This window comes from Calliphora vicina, chromosome 5 (genome assembly GCF_958450345.1).
Source record: "Calliphora vicina chromosome 5, idCalVici1.1, whole genome shotgun sequence".
NCBI classification, from domain to species: Eukaryota; Metazoa; Arthropoda; class Insecta; order Diptera; family Calliphoridae; genus Calliphora; species Calliphora vicina.
The window spans coordinates 98,925,756-98,949,324 of NC_088784.1; the positions used below are offsets into that span (position 1 = coordinate 98,925,756).

The 23,569-nt window shown below is 35.2% G+C and overlaps 1 protein-coding gene across 1 annotated transcript; it reads right to left on the minus strand.

Annotated features, from left to right (window-relative positions):
* Window positions 1-7,857: 7,857 nt before the first annotated feature.
* On the minus strand, window positions 7,858-23,199 carry stan (Protocadherin-like wing polarity protein stan). Its single transcript, XM_065512386.1, has 5 exons — window positions 21,047-23,199; window positions 13,673-20,978; window positions 12,447-12,989; window positions 10,934-12,376; window positions 7,858-7,990 (listed from the first exon to the last, which is right to left on the minus strand). The coding sequence occupies exons 1-5, from the start codon at window positions 22,881-22,883 to the stop codon at window positions 7,957-7,959; spliced, it is 11,163 nt and encodes a 3,720-aa protein (XP_065368458.1). The 5' UTR covers window positions 22,884-23,199; the 3' UTR covers window positions 7,858-7,956.
* Window positions 23,200-23,569: the final 370 nt, after the last annotated feature.

The following is a 23,569-nucleotide window of genomic DNA, read 5'->3' on the forward strand; positions in this document are numbered from 1 at the left end:
TTGGGCAGTGTTATTAAAAGTAATCGTATAAAATCTTAAAATAAAAATATTCGATTTTGTCGAATAATTCGAGACAAAAAAAACCGGTTTGTCGAATAACTCGAAAACCGTCCTTTTGTAAAAACCGGTTTAAAAAAACCGGTTTTTTTAATAATTCGAAAACCGGTTTGACAACTCTACACCCTTTACTTGTTTGTGAATTCATTTATAATGAATTTATAACATTGAAATTGTGTCATTCCTTTAAAACCTACATATGTGGCGTATGAGTGTTTAATAATTCGAATTGTTAATCATACGCTTGTTTGCACATAGGTAAGTGATACACAGGGAACTAAAGATGAGTGATAATTCAATATCTGTGATTGAATCACCGTAATTGAAAAAAACACTGGTAACAACTGTTACTGAATGTAGCAATTAAGAGGAACAATTAAGTACTTCTTTCTTATTTTTCAACATACTGAAACAAAAGAAAAACAAATCATGAAATTTTAATTGAAAAATACATAAAATTTTGTACTAAAATATTTTTAATGAGATGAACAGTTTTGTAACTAATTTCTTTTTTTTAAGTATAAAGAAATATTAAATAATTTTATAAAATTGTATTTTGTCAAAATCATATGACTTGATACAATAGTATAAAGAGACCTTATTATGCAATTGGGGTATTCACACGGTCTACTATTTGATCATATTGTCATAATGTACTAATATATTTTAATAGTTTAAACAAATTTTTGTTGTGTTTCAAACAAAAAAGTTCTAAACTAATAACACTATTTGAACTATTGTCATAAAATAATACTTTTTTTGTTTAAAACACAACAACAACTATTATAATATATTAGGACATTATGACAATATGACTAATAGCAGACCATGTGAATAACCCAAATATTTAAATTTAAAATAAACATTTTTGTTGGTAAATAACAAACTACAAAATAATTCTAAATTTGAAATTATGAACAATAGCACAAACTTTAGCAGTTATCCAATGATTATAAATATAGGATATCTCTAAACTATTTAAATTTTATGGATACTTTTTTCATACTACAGGTATAAATGTACTATAAGTGTAAAAGTGTGGAAATTTAAAAGGAAATAATGTAGTAAGTATATTTGTATGTAAGTATATGAAAGAAAAGAAAAAAATGTTCTGTAAACTACCAGACTGTTAAGGACCAGGGATATAGACGCCGTTGACGATGTAGCCATAATATGTCCAACTGTGAAAAATTTATGTATTTATGTAGTATTTGTTTTAGTTTATTTCATAATAAAAACAAAATTTATTTTATATTTGTATATGCTAATGTGGTTTAACTACATTTGCCATAAAGATTTATTTGTGTTATTTTAAAATACAAAATCTAGTTTTTTTTTCTTGTTTAAACTATTACCTATACATTATGTGTTGTTTGATTTGTGTTTTTTTTTTTTTAGTTGAAATAATAAATAATAATTTATCAAAAAAGAATTTATTATAGCACAATGTTCATACGTTTATAAATATCTTATAATATTTCAAATGAAAACAAAATAAATAATACTAAATAGAAAAGCAATAGATAAATATTTGTATATGTCTAAATTCATGGTAATAAATTTCTAATATTTGTTTTATTTTCCATAAATTTAACAATTTTTATTGGAAAAATTTATATTTTCTTTCATATTTCACAGTTATGTAAAAATTATTAAAGTAATAACTATCTATTGATTTTAAGTTTTATTTTCTATAAAAAAATATAGAAATTTATAGACAACTTAAAAAAAAAATCATTAAATTAAATTTAATTGAATTTATTAAAAAGGAAACAAACAAATAAAATAAATATTAGTTGATATTTTCTCAAATTTGTTGTTTTTTTAGCATACCTTACATACGTACAAACAAACAAACTGTTATAAAATTATTTTGTAAATGAATCAAAATAATAATAATGATTTACTTAATAAAAAATCATAATAAATTTATTTAAACAAAATAAAGTGCTCAGTCCCTAAACAAATATAAGGGTAAGAAGAAACCATCCCTTGCTCTATTTAAATTGGTTAAGAAATGCTTTAGTTAAAGATACTTTCAAAATTAAATTTTAAAATCATTAAATTATTTCAATATTGTGAATTTGAAACCAAACAAAGTTAAAGTTAAATATTAATTATATGTAAAATAACAGCTCTATTTATTTTCAATTTGTTTATATTGAGTTATATGAAAAAAAATTTCCCAACTCTTAACTGAAAGAACAACACTGCTCCTGTCAACGGCCATTTACCAGTTGACTTCTGTCAAAATTTAAACAAGCTGCGAATTTCGTCTGCTCATTAAGCATTATTTTTTGCGGAAAAAAACCATGGCTCAAACCAAGGCTAAGCTTGGTTTTCTATATCATCAGATATTGAAAGTGCGAGAAATTGTGGCAGCCTGAGGCATCTACATGGCTCAGTAATTGAGCCACATGGATATGCAAAAGCTATTCGAAATTGTGTGACTACTTCGCAGGAGTGCTTGGCGCCATTTTTGTAACCGTGGACGAAACGTGGATCACCACAATACACCAGAGACCAATCAGCAGTCAAAACAGTGGGTTTCTCTGGGTGAATTCTGGCCAAAGAAGGCCAAGGTGGGTATGTCAGTCAATAATGGCATGTCGACAGTTTGTTTGGATGTACGCGGTATAATTCACATTTACTACCTTCAGAAGGCTAAAACAATCAATGGCAAATATTATGTCAACTTATTGTTCGATTAAATAAAACGACCCAAGAAAAAATTTGTTTTTCACCAGGACAATGCAGTTTCCATGGCAAAAATCCTATTCTCCGGATTTAGCCCCGAGTGACTATTTCTTGTTTCTAAGACAGAAAAAATGGCTAGGCGGATGTAGATTTGACTCCACAAATAAATGCCTATTTTGATGACTTCGACAAATCTTATTTTTTTAGAAGGGATAACAAAATCGGATAAAAGTTGGGCAAAGTGTATAGAGATCAAAGAAGCTCTATATGATTTTTTATCCAAAAACCTGTGTTTCACTCAAAAAGGCACGGACTTATTGATAATTTTATACCAACGACTCACCCTATGCGGGAACTTTTATTTTATTTCTTTAATATGAAAAAAGTGCCACTGAAGCACACCGTTCTGCCGTTCAGAAGTTATGATTTTGACATGGAAGACAAAGATCACCCAGCCAGCCAAAAAAGTTTCAAGACCAACAATTGGAGGCATTAACTCCATGAAAATTGTTATAAAACTCAACAAGAGCTTGCAAAATCATTGAGGGCTACTCAAGCAGGATTAATCCAAAAGCAGGGAATTGAAAGCGAGAGACTTTGAAAGACGATTTTGTATTTCCGAAATGATGCTTGAACGCAATACCTGTTAAAAAGTATTTAAAATGTAGTGGCTGGAAGGTTTTGTCTCAAACGCTTTATAGTCCAGACCGTGCCCCGTCCGACTAATATTTGTTTCGATCGATGAAGAACGTTCTTTCTGGGATACGCTTCACTTTGGAGCAGAGTATCCGATATTGGATTGATTCGTTTTTGGCCTCAAAAGATGTGTAGTTTTTTTGATTCGGATTCCATATATTGCCAGAAAGATGGGAAATGGTCATAACTAACGATGGCCAATACTTTGAATACATTTAGATGTTTCAAAATAAAAGCTACAAATTTACAAAAATCCCAAAATTTTCAAAAAAAATTTTCAAAAAAATTAAATTTTTCAACAAATCATATTTTTTTAAAAAATTTTAAATTTTTCGAAGAATAATCAAATTATTAATTCCACAATTTAAAAAATTTTTCAATTACTTCATATTCATCATATTGTTAACAAAGAATATTTGTACAATTTTATAGTAAAAAAAGGTGAAAAAAGAACTCGGGTTAAAAAATATTTTTCTCGATTTTCACTCATTGTAGGTTCGAATACTATGGCGTTTTATTCGCTGGTGGCAAGGTCTCTGAAATATCAATCATTAGATACCCATATTGTCTATATTAATGACTTAGGAATCCTTAGCAATAATAATGGCTAAATAATAGTCGTGTTTTTTTGTTTATATCTCAGCCATTTGTGGTTCGAATTTAAATAGCAACCGAACCCGGACTATAGTGGAACCCGGACTATAGTGGATACATACGGAAAGTTAATTTCAACTTACAGAGGGATATATCAATATCTATGGGCAAATGAAATATAAAAACTATTTTTAAGCAGATTTTTTTTCAACATTTTGGTTTTATTTTTCTGAAAATGTTGCTACTTTAAATGTTTACTCCAAACTTCAAAAAAATTTTCAACCTCTAAATGAAATTTTTTTCCACTTGTGAGCAACGTTAGTATATGGGCCACCCTAATGCTCATATTTTTGACAGTTAAAAAATCTGCCATTTTGCCATTCCTTTTAAGACACCATAATAAATAGTAAGTGAATTCGATGACGATAATAGATATGAATTAATTATATTTTTTAACCGGAGTGACGTATACGTAATATCATATCATTTGTTCATATTAAATATTAATCATACGTACTGTGTAGCAAAAGAGTTATTTATTGGAAACTGTAGTCTAAATTGTTTGCTGAATTAGGGCAGTGGTTCTCATAGTTTATGTTTCACAAAACATTTGCTAGAAGTGTTGGTAAGTTATAATGTATTCTAAAGTTTATCGCGGATTATAATTTGCTAAAATAAATGGCATTTTTCAAACACCTCTACTTAAATATACAAAAAATTTCGTTCGCTTGTGTGTTAATTTTTGGGAATTAAAAAAAAAAAACAGATTTCTATCTACATATATTCACAATGTATTTTTATTTACATGGGAAACATATCTGTTAGTTTTAATTAAATAAATATAAAAAGACAAAAATCAAATCAAATATTTACATGCACAAAAATAAAAAATAACACTAATCGACAGCAAAAAAGGGCTACTCATGCAAATCATCATTTTTATGTAATTTAAGCACGCTGAATAAAAATATGTTTCATAGTTTACAGTTTTCATAATAAAGTCACTTTAAGATTTAATCGTGTTTTTTGTAGTTTTATCTTAGGAATGAGGAATTTAATTGAAAAACTTAAAATTAGTTTATTGTTTTATAATCTATGGCAGTTGAGCTCTTAACGGAGCAACATTTCATATTTTAATTTGTAAGCATGTTCGCAGGATTATGCTATTAAATGCTAACCAGAAATTTTTTGCGAATAATATCACTATGCAACAAATGAAGACTTTTGGAAAAACACACGATCGTGACAGTATAGTTTCGACTCTACTACTACAGGGTAGTAAAACCCTATACTCAGTTTGTCCATTTTAGTGACCAATATTTTTTTTTTGGCCCCCAAATGATATAAAAATCAGTTGGCCCTCAAAAAAAAGGTGTCATCAGTTTTTGGCCAACAGCTAATTCAGACTTGGTGATACCGCTTAACTTAATATGACAATCATATAGCTAAGAGTCCGCAAACAAATTTTGTTCACATTTCTTCCCAAGAAGGAATCCAACAGACCTGCGCTAATGATAGGATCTATAAATTAATCAAAATTTTTCGTCCAACTGTGGTGGGACGTAAATAAAAAAATAATATTTAGATTTAAGATTTGAACAAATTATTGATAGTTCACATTATTTTGTGAAGATACAATAAATAAAATATGAAATAAAAAAAAAAAAAAAAAAACATTTCTTCCCAAAAAATAAGTTTTACGTGCACTTTTTCTGAAAAAATATAGGAAGAAAAAATTTGTTTTTCACTTTTTTAGAATAACTTCCAGGGACTCTTAATTTTTCACTTTAAGCTTTGATATTATAGTTTGATTTGTAAAATATCTTTAGTTTTTCTAAAGAAGGTTTCCTGATGATCTGGCCTAAGCAACCAGTGAAATGCGCATAGGAACTAGCTTATCCCCCAACAATAAATGTCAGTGAATTTATCAATAATTGGGTAATTTATCACAATTCTTACAATAATATTTAGCAAAGTTGTAACTACGGTAAATCTGAACAACTCCTATGAACATATCAAAGATCACTTTGTACCTTAAAAATAATCGTTTTTTACTCTTTTTTTTTAGCTAAAAATTAGATTGTTTGTTAAAAAAATATGATCAAGTGTACTTATCTTTGGCAAATCATTATCAGTATGATCCGGCCCCATCACATTACCCAATTTTGATCACACAAGAAGGGCAAGATATGCAAAAACGTTAAAATTTTGAAAGTCGGCCAAGTTTGTGGAGCATCTGAAGAGTAGATATAATCTTTTGATATTGGTGGAAATCTTAGGACTTGAAGATTGATATTTTAGTGAAAAGAAATAATTTTATGAATTTTTTGCAGACGTAATAATATTGATTGTGATTTTCCATCAAGTAAAATATATACTTTGAATTAATGTAAAATTTTAACGGTTACAGATAACACAATAAAATTTGAAAGTAATATAGATGTAAATGTTCTTAAGTCATTGGCATTACTATTGTTGCCATTCTTTGTTTTCAATCACAGAAATTCCTAAAACGGGGAAAATGTGTTCCAAAAACATACGTGTCCACTTTGATATAGGGCTATACAAATATGAAGAGTTTTTGAGGATCGGTGCTTTGAGTTTTTAGAATTGTTTACATTAAATTTGAATTTTTGACACAAAATTATTTTGTTAAATGTTTTAGTATCCATACTAAGCCCTAAATGTGTCTGAGTTAATAATAATTCTGAAGTAAATAACAATTTACTTAATTTTAATATAAAATTTTGGACAGATTTGTGTTCAGCATGTCAAAATATATTAAAAAAGATGTTTTGCAAGAGAAGTCCTTTTCCAGAATTTTAATTTGTATAGTAAGAGTAATAGGAAAAGCAAATAACATGACTCAGATGTATTTAAACTAAATAAACAAACCAACATTTACAAGATTTACAATGATGAATAAATAAAATAAAAATAAATAAAATTACATTAAACAACCTTTGTTTAAAAAAAAAACATAAAACCATCAGTATTACTAACTAAACTAATAAAACAAAATTTATATACATACATAAATAAATAAATGAATTTAGCTTTCAGTTTAATATTTAGAATTAGTAAAAAAAGAATAAATTTAAATGAACATGTGGTTTACCTCTGATCTGCAATTTTGTTAAATTGGTTTAAACGAGAGAGACAGAAAGAGTTAAGAGTAGAATATACCAGACACCCAGAGTGTAAGACAAACAGTGTAAGACAGACAGAGCGAGTTAGAGGAGAATAAATATGTAGCAATATTTGTGGTTTGTTTTGTTTTATAATTCAAAAGAGAGTGAGTAGTAGATGTTGTAGCAGTTGTTGTTGTTGTTATTAAATTAACAGTAGATTTTGTTTTGATTCATAAAGTTTGAGTAGGTAAAGTTGTAGTTGTATGAGTGAGTTAAGCAGCAGATTATTATTTTCATTGTATAGTTGTTGTTGTTGTTCAAGATGATGGTGGTGAATATGGTTGGTGTTGGATTATTATTGTGATTGTTGTTGTTAAGAAGCCATTTTTCAATATCCGAGTAGTTGGTTAATACAACAATATGGTTGTTATGGTGTTGATGTGTATTGTTTGTTTGTTTTTGTTTCATTGTTGTTAAAGCAAGTGAATGTTTGTGTTTATTTTAATTGTATTAGCAGAGTTTATTGTTTGAGCATGTTGTTTTATTTTTATTGTTATTATTTTTTGTTGTTATTGTTATTTCGTTGTGCAAGTATGAGTGAGCGTGTGTGTAAATAAAAATTGAGCAAAAAAAGCAAAGGAAACATAAAGTAAATTTCATTTTTATAGTTTTTTTTTTTTGCCACACACACACATCCCCGTACACATTAAAACGTGTTATGAAAACGGAAGAATACAGAGTAGAAGAAAAGAAAAAAAAATAAACGGAACAAAGTTTATGATTAGATTTTCTTTAAGCGTTCCCAAGACCAAGAACTGTTAATGTTGAAACAAAACAAACAATAAAAAAAAATAGTATAAAGCAACGGAAATGTAAAGAAAGGAGAGGAAACAGAAAAATGAAAAAATAAACAACAATGACCAAAACGGATAATAACAATTGTTGTTGTTATTGTTGTTGGTATTTGGAGTGGACGTGAGTGAGTATTTTATTTGTATTTGTTTATAAAAGTAGGTATGTGTATAGTTTAATGGCGTGGAATTCAGGATGGTTATTTTTTGTTGTTTTTTTTTGAGGATTGATGATGAAATGAAAGGATTTTATTTTTTTGTAAGTTTTTTATAGTTTTCCAAAACAATGTAGTATGTGGTAGTAGTAGTAGTGTATTTAGGTAGGTGAGAGGAAAAAAAAGAAAGAAAGTATAAATATTTTTTGTTTCGTTAAAAGATTAAGTTTTTTCTTTTGTAGTACATATTTGTATGTTAATATAAACTAAAATCAAAATAAATTTTGTTTCATTAAGCCGTACCACTAAATATGCTAAACCATTTAAAGCAGTTTTAAACAGACACCAAAAATAGTTTTAAAGAAAATGTTTTTAAATTAAATACATATCATTTTTTGTAAGATTTTAATATGGAAAGTGTTAATACGATTCTTTAAAATTTATACTTTAAGAAAAATACAAAAGCATTTTTTTTGTTAAAAAAAATTTTTTGAGAAAAATTTGGCACAAAATCGTAGTACAAATATGGTGCACATTTTAAATTCTATGGAGAGGTTTTTTTAAAAGAAAAATTTTTAGACGTTTCTCCACACAATTAATGATAACTCTGATGTTATTAAAATCAACTTGGAAAAGTTGAGATTTGCATAACCTTTAATCCCTATATTTATTGCATTTCAATCGGCTCAGTAGTTTCGGTGTTATAATAACAAATTGAAGCAAAAAATATATTTTTACGTGAAAATAGCTAATTTTTTTGTTTTAAAAAAATCATGAAAAATTTAAAACGTCTAAAATTGTTTTAATTTATTGCTTTATCGCAAAGCCACATGCAATAGGAACAAAATGAAATATTGATCATAAAAATCGATGAATTCTTTTCGAATTTATTCACAATTAAGTGAATTCGCTCATTTTCACAAAATTTTAGTTTTTTGTTTGTTATACATAAAATTTAGTAGTTAATGTTCATCTTTTGAAGGATTGAATTTTGAAAACATTTTCCCCATGCTATGTATAAATTTTCACATATATATTGCATTTTAATTGGCTCAGTAGTTTCGAAGTAATAATAATAAATTGAAGCAAACAAATATATTTTTTACGTGAAAATAGCAAATTTGTTTGTTTTAGAAAAATCATGAAAAATCGAAAACATCAAATATTGTTCAGATTTATTACATTATCATAAAGCCACATGTAATAAGAACAAAATGAGGTATCGATCATAAAAATCGATTGACTGTTTTCGAATTTATTCACAATTAAGTGAATTCGCTCATTTTCGCAAAATTTTAGTTTTTTGTTTGTTATACATAAAATTTAGTAGTTAATGATCTTCTTTTGAAGGATTGAATTTTGAAAACATTTTCGCCATGCTATTATCACATATATATTGCGTTTCAATCGGTTCAGTAGTTTTGGAGTTATAATAACAAATTCAGCAAACAAATATATTTTTTACGTGAAAATAGCAAATTTGTTTGTTTTAGAAAAATCATGAAAAATCCAAAACATCAAATATTGTTCAGATTTATTACATTATCATAAAGCCACATGTAGTAAGAACAAAATGAGGTATCGATCATAAAAATCGATTGACTGTTTTCGAATTTATTCACAATTAAGTGAATTCGCTCATTTTCTAAAAAATTTAGTTTTTTGTTTGATGTACATAAAATTGAGTAGTTAATGTTCTACTTTCGATTGGTTGAATTTTGAAAAAATTTACCCCATTTGGTAGCAATGGTACATCAAATCTATATAGTGGTTATTCAAGTCTTTTTTTGCTGTTGACCTGTGCAATTTTAAATTGTGAAAAAAAAATTTTCCCGAAATTGTGTCGTTATGTATCTGAATTTCTAAGTCAAGTGATATATTGCTGGAAAGGTCTTTCATTTGATATGCATCTTCACTATAAACATGACATTCATTTCAAAATTTGTTAAAAAAAATTTATTTTAAATTTTTTGATGAAAAAAATTGTATGGCAAACATTTTTTTAAAAATTCTTTTTGCTTTATTAAAAAAAAAATGTTTTTTTTTTTTGAATTTATTAGTGAACAAAATTTTATGTTAAAATTTTTTTTTTTGGTGAAAAAACATTCGGGTTTTTGTAGGTCCGATTTACTATATATGTACGTCGTTGCAAAGGTCATTGAAATATATATCATTAGATATCCATATTGTTTATATTAATGACTTAAAAATCCAGATATAGAACAAAAATAAGTAAAAATCGAGGTTGTTCTGGGTTTATCCATATATCTGAGGCATTTGTGGGCTGATTTTCTCGATTTTAAATATAAACCGAGTCGGCTCTATAGCGAATATATTGATGTATAAATCATGTATGTCAGTTATTTGGGGGCTACGGAAAGTTGATTTCAACATACAGACGGGCATCAGCCATATGTGGCCAGATTTTATTATGGTCATGGATTTTGTCAAGGTGTCAATATTTCACGAGCTGGATAGGGATAAAAAGGTCCATTTTTAGACTTTATCTATTACCTCCAATTGCATTTATGAAATTGTTTCATCTAGTGAAATTGTTTCATTTAGCCTTTCCATATTAAAATCCCATTTAGTTTTAAACATTTTCTTAATTATAAAAATAAAATATTAACAATAATTTGCACTACCGATAAAAAAATACGAAAGAAACAACACCGCTTAATATAACAAACATTAAAATAACGAAAAAAATCTATAAAAAAAATTCCAAAAAATTTAAAAATCTAAAACTTACTCTGTATCCGTTATACTAGTGAGAGGCGCTAATGGTTGCATTGGTGCCACTATACTAGACGAAGGAGGCGATGATGCTCTCGAACTGTGCCGTGAACCATTCAATGTGTGTCTATTCATTAGACCCGGATTATTAATATCATTCACCATGCCCGCATGATGGGGATGATGATGTTGATGGCCATTAAGTATTTGCTGAGAACTATGTAAGGCAGGTGATTGATTGTGTTGTAAACTCAGTTTACGTGCCGACGACAAATGATCCTCTTCGGCTGTGTAGGGAAAGTGATAACCATTCTTATCTGAACCCTCGGACATGCGATCCGAATGATGATCGGGATGTTGTTGCAAATGTCTTTGCTGCTGCTGGTAGTCGTTGCGCAGCAATGAGTGTACGGAATGTAGCGAGTCACCGGCATAAATGGGTGGCTGCTTTTTCAGACTGTAGTGATTCTCACGAGAGCCATAGATATCGGGAGCTATGCGATCCTTGGACATGTAGGGAGAGCCTATTGTACGCTGTTTATCATAAATACTATCGCTCAAGTAGGCGTTGTCATTGTGAAAGGTACGCATATGATTGACAATTTGTGTGCCGCCACCATTGGTGCCGCCATTGCCATTTGCAGCATTGCTGGGGCCACTGCTGCCATTACTCTGATTGCCATTGGAGCTGCCATTGTAGTCCTGTTCACTGCCATAGTGGCTGGGTGGCTTGTAGTTGCTGATATTTGATGTTATGCCTTCATATTGCACATAATTGTCCGGACGACGGCCATACAAACTTTCTCGCTCCAAGCCATCGTAACTGTCAGTGGTGCGGGCATTTTGTAAGTTTTCCAATATCGAGGGAGTCATATTGATTTTATTGTGATGTTGCTGCAGGTAAGAAGTATCGGTGAGATCGGGGTTAGGTAGAGGATTCGGTGATATTGTCATTTTTTGTCCATGATGTATGTGTTCATTATCCGAACCGGTTTCTTGAGACCATCTACCCATATTGGCGGGAGGCTGCATATAAGCATCTGGCAATTGACTAGACCAGCGTGGAGCATAGACTGGTTTATTTACGCTGGGAAACAGCTGAGGACTTTGTACCACATTTAGCTCGGGCGGTGTGGTGGCTTGTACATGTTCAGTGATATTGGGCAAGAAGGAGGGAGTTATGCTAACCGCCGTACTACGATGGGTACTAGTGCCGGTACCGGTTGTAGAAGAACGATTTGTTCGGGATTCATCATCATCACTAGAGTGGCTGGAAGCCAATTCCAAAGATCTGCCATCTGTTTCGGAACCTGAATCAGAATCTTTTCTATGTCTTCGGGATTTGCGTTCATGCTGGCCGCTGGTGGTAGATGAATCGAAACCTCTTAAGAAACTGGGAGCATCACTGTTCGAATTGTAATTGGAGGTCGAGGTAGATGTTTGCCTTAGTTGACCATCACTAGGTGAAGATATACTTTAAATTATTTAATATTTTAGTTTAAATTAAAAATAAAATTTGTTCCACTAACCTGTAGGGACTAGAACTAGTCTTGGCCGTACTCCTGGAGGTAGTGCTCGAAACACTTATACCCACGTTTCGTCGTTGTGTATCATAGCCATTGGCATTGAGAAAGTTATTCGGCCTAGTTGTGCCATTCACATTATGTGAACTATTACTCACCACCATTGAGGAGTCTAATAAAGGTACTTTCCTACCCATGCATCTTAAAAATGTTCTTTGCAAATTCTCTCTTACCCTCTTGTTTATGATACAATAGCCCACTAGGCAGAATATGGCATGCAGTACCACCACTCCGGACAGCAACATACTCAAGAGTTGTGAACTCTCCGAGGCAGCCAGTACGGCCAACACCCACATAACACCCATTAGGGGTAAGGAGACAACCGATAGCCACAATAACGTACGCAAGTTGCCAAAACCAAGTACATGATCCTTTAAAGTGAAAGCTGCCTTAACAGAGACGAAGAGTATCAAAAGATTAACAACCGACATGCCGGCAATGGGTCCCACCAGCCACCATACAACTGGTTCATATACTGACAGCCAGCAGCTGTAAATTAAAAGGAGAAAAAAGAAGGAAAAAATGGTTTTAACAAATTGCAACAGTTTATACATGGACATAAATCCAGGTGAATAATGGTTAGAGTTTGTATAGGCACAATGGTTTGGTGTTGCCTAGTGATTGATATCAAAATTATTTAGTGTGTGTGGGGTATCATTGACATTTTGAAAGGACTATCGATGCCATTATGTATGGAATACAACATCGTGTTAATGTCCGCCGCTGCTTCACTGGTTTGTGCCCATCCGAAATGTCAAATTTTTCATGACTCTGGGGAATAAATCGGTCTGAATTTGAACGATGTTGGTTTTGAGAGCCGCTGCACCATTAATTCAGAAATGCGACTTATCACTGAAGATGATTTTATAATGAAATTTTGGGTAAATTTCCAATTACTCCATGACCATGAACAATGGTAGTATGAACAATACTCTACTAAGAAATACTTGAATTATTTAACCAAATTTTTTTTCAATCTGCCACCATACCATTGTGCCCATACTCATAGATATCCACAACTATGAAAATACAAAATCTATGCCAACAAAACAAACATAAAATGAAGAGAAATTCAAAAAAAGAGCTTGCAATAATGTAATCGATTACCAAATTTCAAAATCAATCAAATACTAATTCATACATACAGATGTACATATGTATGTAATACTTACAACAGACTATTGCCATACTCGTGTGCTCGCACGCCTACCGATAGGCCGACAACGATGGCCGGCGCACCATAACCCATTGCAAAGTAGAAACCCATCGGACCATGATTAATATCACGCATCTCCGTTAGCATGCGATACAAATGAACACAGTCAACCGTCGTCCAGCCGAATGCCGCCAACCAGAAGTAATGCAAACAAATCGCAATCAGCTTGCAAGGGAATTCATTTTCAAGCAAATTACGTCGTGATTGCATTCCCACAAAGAACAGTAATTCGGCAAAGAACACGCACAGCACTATATTCTGGTGAATGGTGTTGGAGTTGGTCTGCTGGCCACGTAGTAAAGCCAATGCAACCAAAACGCCCAGTAGAACGGGCAGCGATACCAAGAACGCTGAATATGAAGTGATTTGTACGAGTAGGGAGGGTTCTGGTATGTCTTCCGGATCGATGACATCAACAATGACAGCATAGTTGGAGATGTGTGTACAGGTGCAGTTGACGAGTATGGGTTGTGGGGGCAGCAGGTGCATGTTCTCATAGTCGGGTATGTCGGTTTGACAGCCCAAACGTGTCCATTGATTGGTGAAGGAATTCCAGCGTACACATTGTGGATTGGAGCGCGGTCCAAAGCGCGTAACATCGATATCCAGCCACATTTGTAGTTTAATGGGTTGCGAGAGATGTGGTGAACCCAATGATCTGTAGGTGATGTGTTTGCTTTGCTGTTGTTGTTCGTTGGGATAGATGACTTCCACTTGACGCTTAACCAAACGGCGATTGCGATAAAATGCTTCATTTTCTCCTTTCTCTACGGAATCTTCATGCTCCAGGGAGCCTTCGTAGTTGTTGTTATTGTTGCTATTGCCATTCATGTCCTCCGGCGAGTCTATAACTTCTTCGCCGGAATTTCCATGAAATTCTATATTGTCATCAAATCTAACCTTGAGGTGTGGCTGTTCGGGATCATCTATTTCCACGGCCTCATTGCTGTCCACGGCTCTAGAGGAAGGTGGTGGTATTTCATGAGCTGTTATGCGTATATTTTCTATCATATGCTCTTCGCTGGCTGATGCCGACGAACCGGAAGATTTTCCTGGTTTCTTGGGCACATCAAATACCTCAATGAATTCCTGCTCGGATGAACCGGTTGCCGAGAAAGTCTTTTGTGATGATATCTTGCGATAGGGTATTTCAATACGTTTCTCCTCGGCTTCTGTCGAAGGCACTAAAATGGCCAGTGAGAGTATGGGTGAAGCTACTTCAATTTCCACACCCCATCTTCGTGTAATAGTCTCATCAAACATATCGGGCAATAACTGACCCACATCTTTATATTGAGCATAAGAAACGATGGCCTTATAATCACTGGAGCCATGCGAGACCTCATTACTTTCGGGTGGTGAAATGCCCAACATATCCAGGGGTACCAACACTTTGGTGTATTTATCAAACTTTGTCTTATCTTGTATATAATTATTGTATTTGGGGAAAGTTATAACCGGTTTTTGTTTAGCCGAATGCTGCAAGAAAGCACTAGTATCGGGCAGTATAACGCTTTCAGTGGTGAAGGCATTCGGTTTCAGATATTTGGTCTTGTGATATTCACTCAGCTGTTCGGGTTCATAGCCAAACAGTGATTCCATGGTAACAATATCCAAACCAAATGCCATATTTGGTTGTACAATTTCAAATGGATTGGTATAGGTGTCATGCTGGGATCTGGCTAAAATGACCATGTACTTGTTGAAAGCATCCAACAGATCATCTGGACCACGCTGAATTAATTCCGTAGCTCTCTTCCATTCTTGGCCGTATTTACGATCCAATATAACACTGGCCGCTTCCACCAAGTTCTTAATAAAGTATTTGTCCTGTGAATGCGTTAGATTTAAACCATTTTGCATTAGCTCATAGTTGATTAGCTCTTGCAGCAAACCCTCGGTTACCAGCAAATCGGCTCCATACAAACGATCATGAGAAAATTTCATTTCATCCGAAAGATATTCCATTTCTATTTCGTTGGACCATACATTGTTGTTTTCATTCAGCAAGAATGAAGACTCCATCTTATAACGACGATGATCTTTTACTAATGGTTTTTTGTGGACTTTTGTGCGATCGACTATGATGCAGGCTTTTTGCAAATTTTCTGCCGCCTTGATGGCCACAAACGAGTTGAGTTCCAATTCCATTTTTTCCAGTTGCGACAATTGTTTGCGTAGTTCCACGAAAGGTTCGGAAGTACAATTAAACATGTCGGGCATATTCCAACCTCCCGACAAATTATCACAGTTTCTTTGACCTTTGCCCTTGGCGGGAGTGGGACAATTTTCAACGGTAGTACTTCCCAGAGGGGTACGAGGCCACCATACTCCGGCAGCAAATGAACGAGGACAGGAATCATAGACTACTTCGCAACCATTGAGAGTTACTTCGGCATAAGGATTGGAACAAGAATCACATCTTCTGCCTATAACTCCCTCGCGGCACTCACACTGTCCCGTCAGAGGATTACAAGCACTATTGAAGGAGCCAATTGAATAACAATCACAAGGTATACAAGCCGTTTCATTGATTGGTTGATAATGATTCGTTTTGCAATGGCATTGACCCGTAGTCTTGTGGCAATCAGGATGGTAGCCTTGCTTAACATTACATTTACAGGGTCCACATACTTTCTCACCCCACCATCCACCGGGGCAGGGCTGTTGCACGGTCTTCTCACAATATTCTCCATGCTGGTATGTAGAATTACATTCACAATGATATCCACGAAAGTCGTTAACATTGGCGCGACATATACCAGCGGCACAAGGCTTTACCGTGCAAATCGGTAGACATTCTGCACCCACATAACCTGGTAGACATTCACATTTCGACTGATCCCACGAGGTGGTACAAGTTGAATGACTGGGACAAAATTGAGGACATTCAGCTTTCGATATGCAACCATCTTCTACATTCTCCCGAATGGTTGGTCGAGACAAAACCGATTGAGCAGCCCCAATGCGAACATCTTGAATGCAACCCTCATAAGGCAAGAGGTCACCCACTTGGCCTATGGAGCTGTCAGCATTTCCAATCACTATTTTACCCACATACAGACCTTGTATTTTCTGCGATATGGGCACAGTGCCCACACGTTGACCAAAGTCCACGGAAAATTGCAACTCAGAACTCAGCCATTTGATTTCAATACGATGCCATTCACCATCCGACAAATAAGCTCCAGCCAGAAACATGGGTTCATTATCCAAAATATAATATAATATGCCACTCTTTAAGCAGATAACGGCAGAACTATTCTGACCTATTTGTATTTGTATAAGAAAGGCATTTTCTTGTCGCGTTCTCAGCGACAACGAAGTGATCCATGGTAGTTGTATGGGACGTAGCAATGGATTAAAACTTAAGCTGCCATCGCCTGAGAAACGCCAAGGTGCAGGTATGGTATCTTGGCATTGATTGCCAGCATATCCTTCCGGACACTCACATGTGTAGATGTTCCAGCCTTCGCGACACACACCACCATTGAAACAGGGCTCCGAAGAACATAATGAATTCTTTTGGGGGCAACCTGATATAGTGCCATTATCCGCAACGTAGGAATTTAAATCTATAAAACGTTCATCTATGCGCAGGTCGGATATACAGCCAACATAGTCCTGATTTTCTATGGGAAAGTGGGCAGGAATTCTGGGTAAACCACCCACTTGCAGAGGCCCGGTTAAGTCCAGAAAACGATGACATGTTTCCGTTAGCAAGGAACATTTTTTATCCAATTTCAAAGTAGTTTGATTGGCACAATTCCAACGCTCTCCCAAATCACCAGCCAATGCTATGGCAGTGTCACAGTTATCCAACATTAAGGTGACAGTACGATTTAAATACACCACCTCCACTTCATGCCACTGGCCATCTGACACCTTAGAATGTTGCACTATTGACACCTTTTCGATACGATCTCCCAAAGAATACGAAAACGAAACATAACCCTGCACTATTTCCAAAGCTATGAAATCATGCAGCTCATTGTAACGGCCATTGTACAGCAGCAAACCATTCTCATGGACGGTGGCAAAGCGTAATTTTACATTGAAACGATGACGTTGCTTTAGACTTTCAAAGGTGAGAAAAGAGTTGCGTGAGAATGAACGCGAACGTAATTCACAGGTTGCTGTATAGGGGGGTGGTTGTGAGCTCAAATAGTTATTCATACAGGACAAACCACCCTCACATATGTCTGACATGCAGGGTTTCAATTTTCTAATATCCGTTTCACAATTAAGGCCTGTATGGGAAGCCGGACAAACACATGTATAGCCACCCTCACGTCTTACACAGGAGCCACCATTTTCACACGGATCGGAATAGCATAAATCCACTTCGGTATCACATAGATAATGCTCTTTGCTGCCCGTAAATCCTTCGGGACAAGAACAGGCAAACGTATTTACGGGATAAATAGGCCGGAACAGTACAGTATCACTGTGTATGAAATCAGAAGCATTGCCGAATTTTAGGACTGTCAGGCATTCTTCAAAATTCAAACAGGGTTCCCTAACACAGAGATTATCATCGAAAGGCAAAACCTCCACTGTGGCCAATCTAGCTAATATGGCACGATTTAAGTAAACTCGTTCCTGCAAATACTGAGGTGTATAGAACTCCTCATGCGACACATCTGGCCTTTTGGCTGAAAAGCTGACATTTAGTATGCGGGATGTCACATCTGTATCATCTTGTATGGAGAATATGAAAATGTTCTCCTTAGGACAGGGTATAATGGCTGCCAAACCATCCAGAAAGAAATTCAGCAAAGGCGACAGGAAAGCTTCCTCGGTCATTTCATTTAAACGCACCGTTACCGAATTGAACAGCATATCTTCGGTGATCAAGCGTACGGCTAATTGCATAATGGCCTTGGCTTCATTAATACCATCCGTTACGGATACCTCCATGGTGGCAAATTTCGGTACATTAGTATTGAGTTGGGGACTAAGACTTAATCCACCGCTAGTTTGATTTAATCTTATCAAGTTGGCATTGTTTCCCGATAGAATGCGATAGGTAAGCTTGTCACTGACATCTGCATCGAAGGCGGGTATTCTGCCAATATCACCACTGGGAAAATGATCACGGAAATTGTTGAAGATAACTTGGAAATCTCTTAAGACAGGAGCATTATCATTGACATCGGTAACCAAAATCTCAACATGAGCATCATTACGTAGAGGAGGACTGGCAGCTCGTATGACCAATTCAAAGCGTTTGCGATTGGATTCATAATCCAGTTCCGTCATTGTAAGCAATTGAGCCCTTTCGGAGCCTGGTCTGGTAACCAAAGAAAAAGAGTTGGAATCATCGCCTCCTATGATGGAATAATGAACCACAGCATTTACACCTTCATCGGGATCGTGAGCATGTATTTCGCCTACAACTGAGCCCACCGGAGAGTTCTCTGGCACATACAAGGTTATTTTATCTGAGGGAAAAGTGGGTGGTGAATCATTGACATCCTCTAAACGTATTTGAACCTCTACCGTACTGGACATGGGCGGAGATCCTTTATCTACAGCTATGGCAGTGAGATGATATATGGCCACACTTTCACGATCCAAACCCTTGTTGGTTCTTATGGTACCCGATGTGGGATCTATAACGAAGGAACCATCATCCACATCACGATCACTTAGCAAATACTTGATGCGACCATTTAAACCAATATCAGGATCAGAGGCCGAAACTTGCAAAACTGAAGTACCCACCAAAGCATCTTCCAATATGGAAGCCTGATACAAAGGATTCTTAAATTGAGGAGGATTATCGTTGACATCGGTAACACTTATCTCCACATCGGTGGTGTCACTTAAGGAAGGATTACCACCATCCTTGGCGGTAACAGTTAATAGATAGCCACTTGTGGTCTCACGATCCAATACGGCATTTGTTACAATAGCACCGGTTTGTGCATTAATGGAAAATGGATCTGGACTGCTTAGACCATTGATGTTTTCTTCATTTAAAGAGTAAGTAATTTGGGCGTTAATACCAACATCGCTGTCGGTGGCTGAAACTACTAAAACAGTTGTGCCAATGGGAGCATCCTCAAATACCGAAGCACTGTAAGGAGCGTTTTCAAAGATCGGAGCAAAATTATTGGCATCTGTTATATTAATATTAACAGTTGAGGTATCGGCTCTACCACCCGAATCTGTGGCGGTTATTGTTAACAAAAACCTCTTCTCTTGTTTATAATCCAAAGACTGGGCTATCGTTATGAGACCTCGGCCATTCTGTGATGTTATCGCAAAACGTCCTCTGGTATTGCCCGAAGTTATTTCATAATGCAAACGGGAATCTTCATCGGGATCAGTAGCGGTGACTGTACATACAGGCGTCCCAGGCGGCTGATCTTCACCTACATTGGCTTCATAATACTTGGGATTGAACACCGGATCATTGTCGTTGACATCTTGTACTGTAATCACAACCGTGGAGCTGGCCGATTTGGGAGGTATACCGCCATCTTTAGCTATAACCTGGAAGGCAAAACGACTTTGCTCTTCACGATCCAATTGCTTAATGGTTTGAATCCAACCGGTGCGTGAATCAACGGCCAAAGGAAAATTATCATCTCTTTCCAAAATACTATACTGTATCTCTGCATTGGCACCCTCATCCGAATCATAGGCCTGCACACGTATAATATTATAACCCACCGGAACATTCTCCAAAACCGATTCTTGAAACTGAGAGGTATAAAAACGCGGAGCATTATCATTCGTATCAAGCACATTCACCAGCAATTGGGTGGTATTACTTCGCGAGGGACTACCACCATCCTGGGCACGTATAACCAAACGATAACTGCGTACACTTTCATAATCCAATGGCTTAACCAAACTAACATCACCGCTCATGGAATCAATGGCAAATTGTGACTGTGTATTGCCACCAATAATGGCATAACGTATGGCGGCATTATTGCCCTGATCGGCATCGGTGGCTCTTATGTGAGCCACAACATTATCATCACCCCAGCGGTCTTCGGGTACTTGGACTGTATAGGTGCGTTCACTAAATTGCGGATAATTATCATTGTCGTCCAGGATTTTTACTAACACACTGGCTGTGGCTGTCTTGCGCTCACTTTGAGCCGACGACATATCCGAAGCAGTAACCACAATATTATAACTATCCGAAGTTTCACGATCCAAGGAAGTGCGTGTAGCAATAACACCACTGCGGGCATCTATGCGGAATATGGGTATTTCCTGGTCTTGCAAGGTACCAGTACCATCTAATAAATAATAGGAATTAAACATGAATTAAGGAAATTTGGTGGGAAAATATGTAAAATAAACTTACCGGTAACGCTTTCTATGCCATATTCAATTTCGGCATTTTTACCTATATCTTGATCTGTTGCCCTTAGAGTGATAACCGTGGAACCCACAGTGGCTCCCTCGCGTATGGAGGTCTCAAATTGCTCGGCCTCAAATGTGGGACTATGATCATTGCAATCCAAAACATTTACCTGCAACGTAGTGGTACCAGAACGTGGAGGAAAACTATCATCTGTAGCCACCACACGAAAATAATGAACATCCATTAATTCTCGATCCAAACTGGCCGAAGTGGTTACCACACCAGTATGAGAATCCACCTTAAACAAAGACTGAGAACGAGAATCCAGCAGGGAAACCATGGAATAAACTACCGGCGAATCCTCAGGATCTCTAGCCCTCACGGTGGTGACCGTTGAACCAGCTGGCTGTTCTTCCAGCACCGAAGCCACATACAAAGCCTGCTCAAAGAAAGGCGATTGATTTCTCAGCTCTCTTCTAACTCTTTTGGCTATATCGGTATCATTGAATTCCTGATGATGATACACAATCTTCAAACGATGATCCGAGTCCACAATATCATTACGATCACAGCGTATATTAAAGGTTATGCTGACCTTCCACATGGACTCATGTATGCAAACATCACGACTGGCCACTAAATCACGATTCTGATGTTCTATGGCAAAACGTTCATCATTAACATCCAAAAAATTCACTTTACAGTGCTGGCATATCGAACGCGGTAAAAATGCATTTAAATTATTGATAAACTGGGACTTTCTCAGGCAAATTTGATTCCATTTGTCGGTGGTGTGTATGGCATAAGAGGCATAGGTCTCGGAAATCCATTGCTTAGCATCGGTGATGCGCCGATGTAGATTTGTTTCTATGATGAAGGGATCGCCATCTCCAAAACCACGACGCTTGCGCGACAAAATACGATGGCGCATTTCATTGTCATAGGCATCGCCAAATATTAAATCACCTTCGCGAAAATCATTACGCGAATGATTGTGATTATAGAGATCTAGAGAATTGGAGGTTAATAAATTAATAATATTCTCCGATTTACTACTACTACTACCCAAAGGATCCAAATCTCTTCTCTTTCTTCGTCTCGAATACCCTGTGTCTTCCTCCTCATAGTGCCTGGCATGGATTTCTTCTTCCACACGACGATCCTCATTGCAGGTATGACCTGATACAAAAATACGTATAGGTAGGCTGTAGTAGTCTATGCTGCGCAATCTATTTGAAGTGGAATCCACATAGAAGGTAAATAGATTTGGATAATAGATGCCATCACATTTCAGAGACTTTTTCAATTCAATTTGGCCATCCTTGTGATTGACAGCGACTAGATGATGTACAAAGTGGGCCGATTTATGGGCATTGATTTTGTAGTGACGTTCGGAACCCAACTTATAAACGGATGCATTAAATATTATAGTGCCAGGCTGCGCACTTTCATGTACAATAATGAGATATGCATTTGTGATTTGTACTGTATGACAGATGGTCAACAGGAGTAGGAGGAGGCATTTCTTCAGTAACAATTGCAATGTTTGATTTGATGTTCTTGTTGGTTTCGAGTGTTTGTAGCTGGAGTTGCAACTAGTGCTGCTGCTGGCTGTGTTTGTGATTTCCATCAAATTTCCTTTGGTAATTGTCCTCAAAGGTTTTGATGCTACAACTGACAATGGTGATGATGATGATGAGAAGGGAGAGGACGTTGTTGACAGTGATGACAAGAGCAATGACGACGATGATGATGTTATAGTTGTCGTTTTGGTTGTTGTGTCAGTTGCTGTTGATGGCCAACCATGTTGTAAATGCATTTTTTGTTGCAAGAACATGTGTTTTTATCTTTGTATGTATGTTAAATGTTTGAGTATGTTAAAATGTGGTTGTGTGGTTTTTTATGCAACTGATTATTAAGTATTTTGTGAGTTTGGATGAGTATATGAAATAAATGTGTGTATGTTGTTGGGTGTGTGCGTCTGTTAAGTAGTACAGTACAGTACTGTACAGTGTGCAGAGATTGATGTGGTCAGTAAGTGGTCGAAACCGTAATTAACCGCACATCAAAAATGCTTCTTGCAATATAACAACATTTGTTTGTTGTTTTCTTTAACTGGTCTGTTTTTTTGTTATATGTTTTGCCTTATGTTAAAAGCTGCAAAGAAAGAGAGAAAAAACATTTTTATTTCAATAAAATCTATATTTAAATAAAAAATTATATGTAGAACTACTTAAAGTTGGCGTTTTGAACAGAAACTGTTTAAATCGGATGACAGCTAAACTTTTAATTTACCAAATGCTTTGCATTTGTTATAAACTCCATTAAATCAAAAACATTTCTTTAAAGTTTTTCAACTAAAACTAACAAAAAAATATGTCTGTGACATGAGAAAATCTACCATCCATTAAAGAATGTACATATTTGAATTTCCAATGCTCTTAAATAAAGTTTTTATCTGACCCATGTCTACAAATGTTTTGCATATTCAACAAATATGCTTTCATTTGCAAAATGTTATTT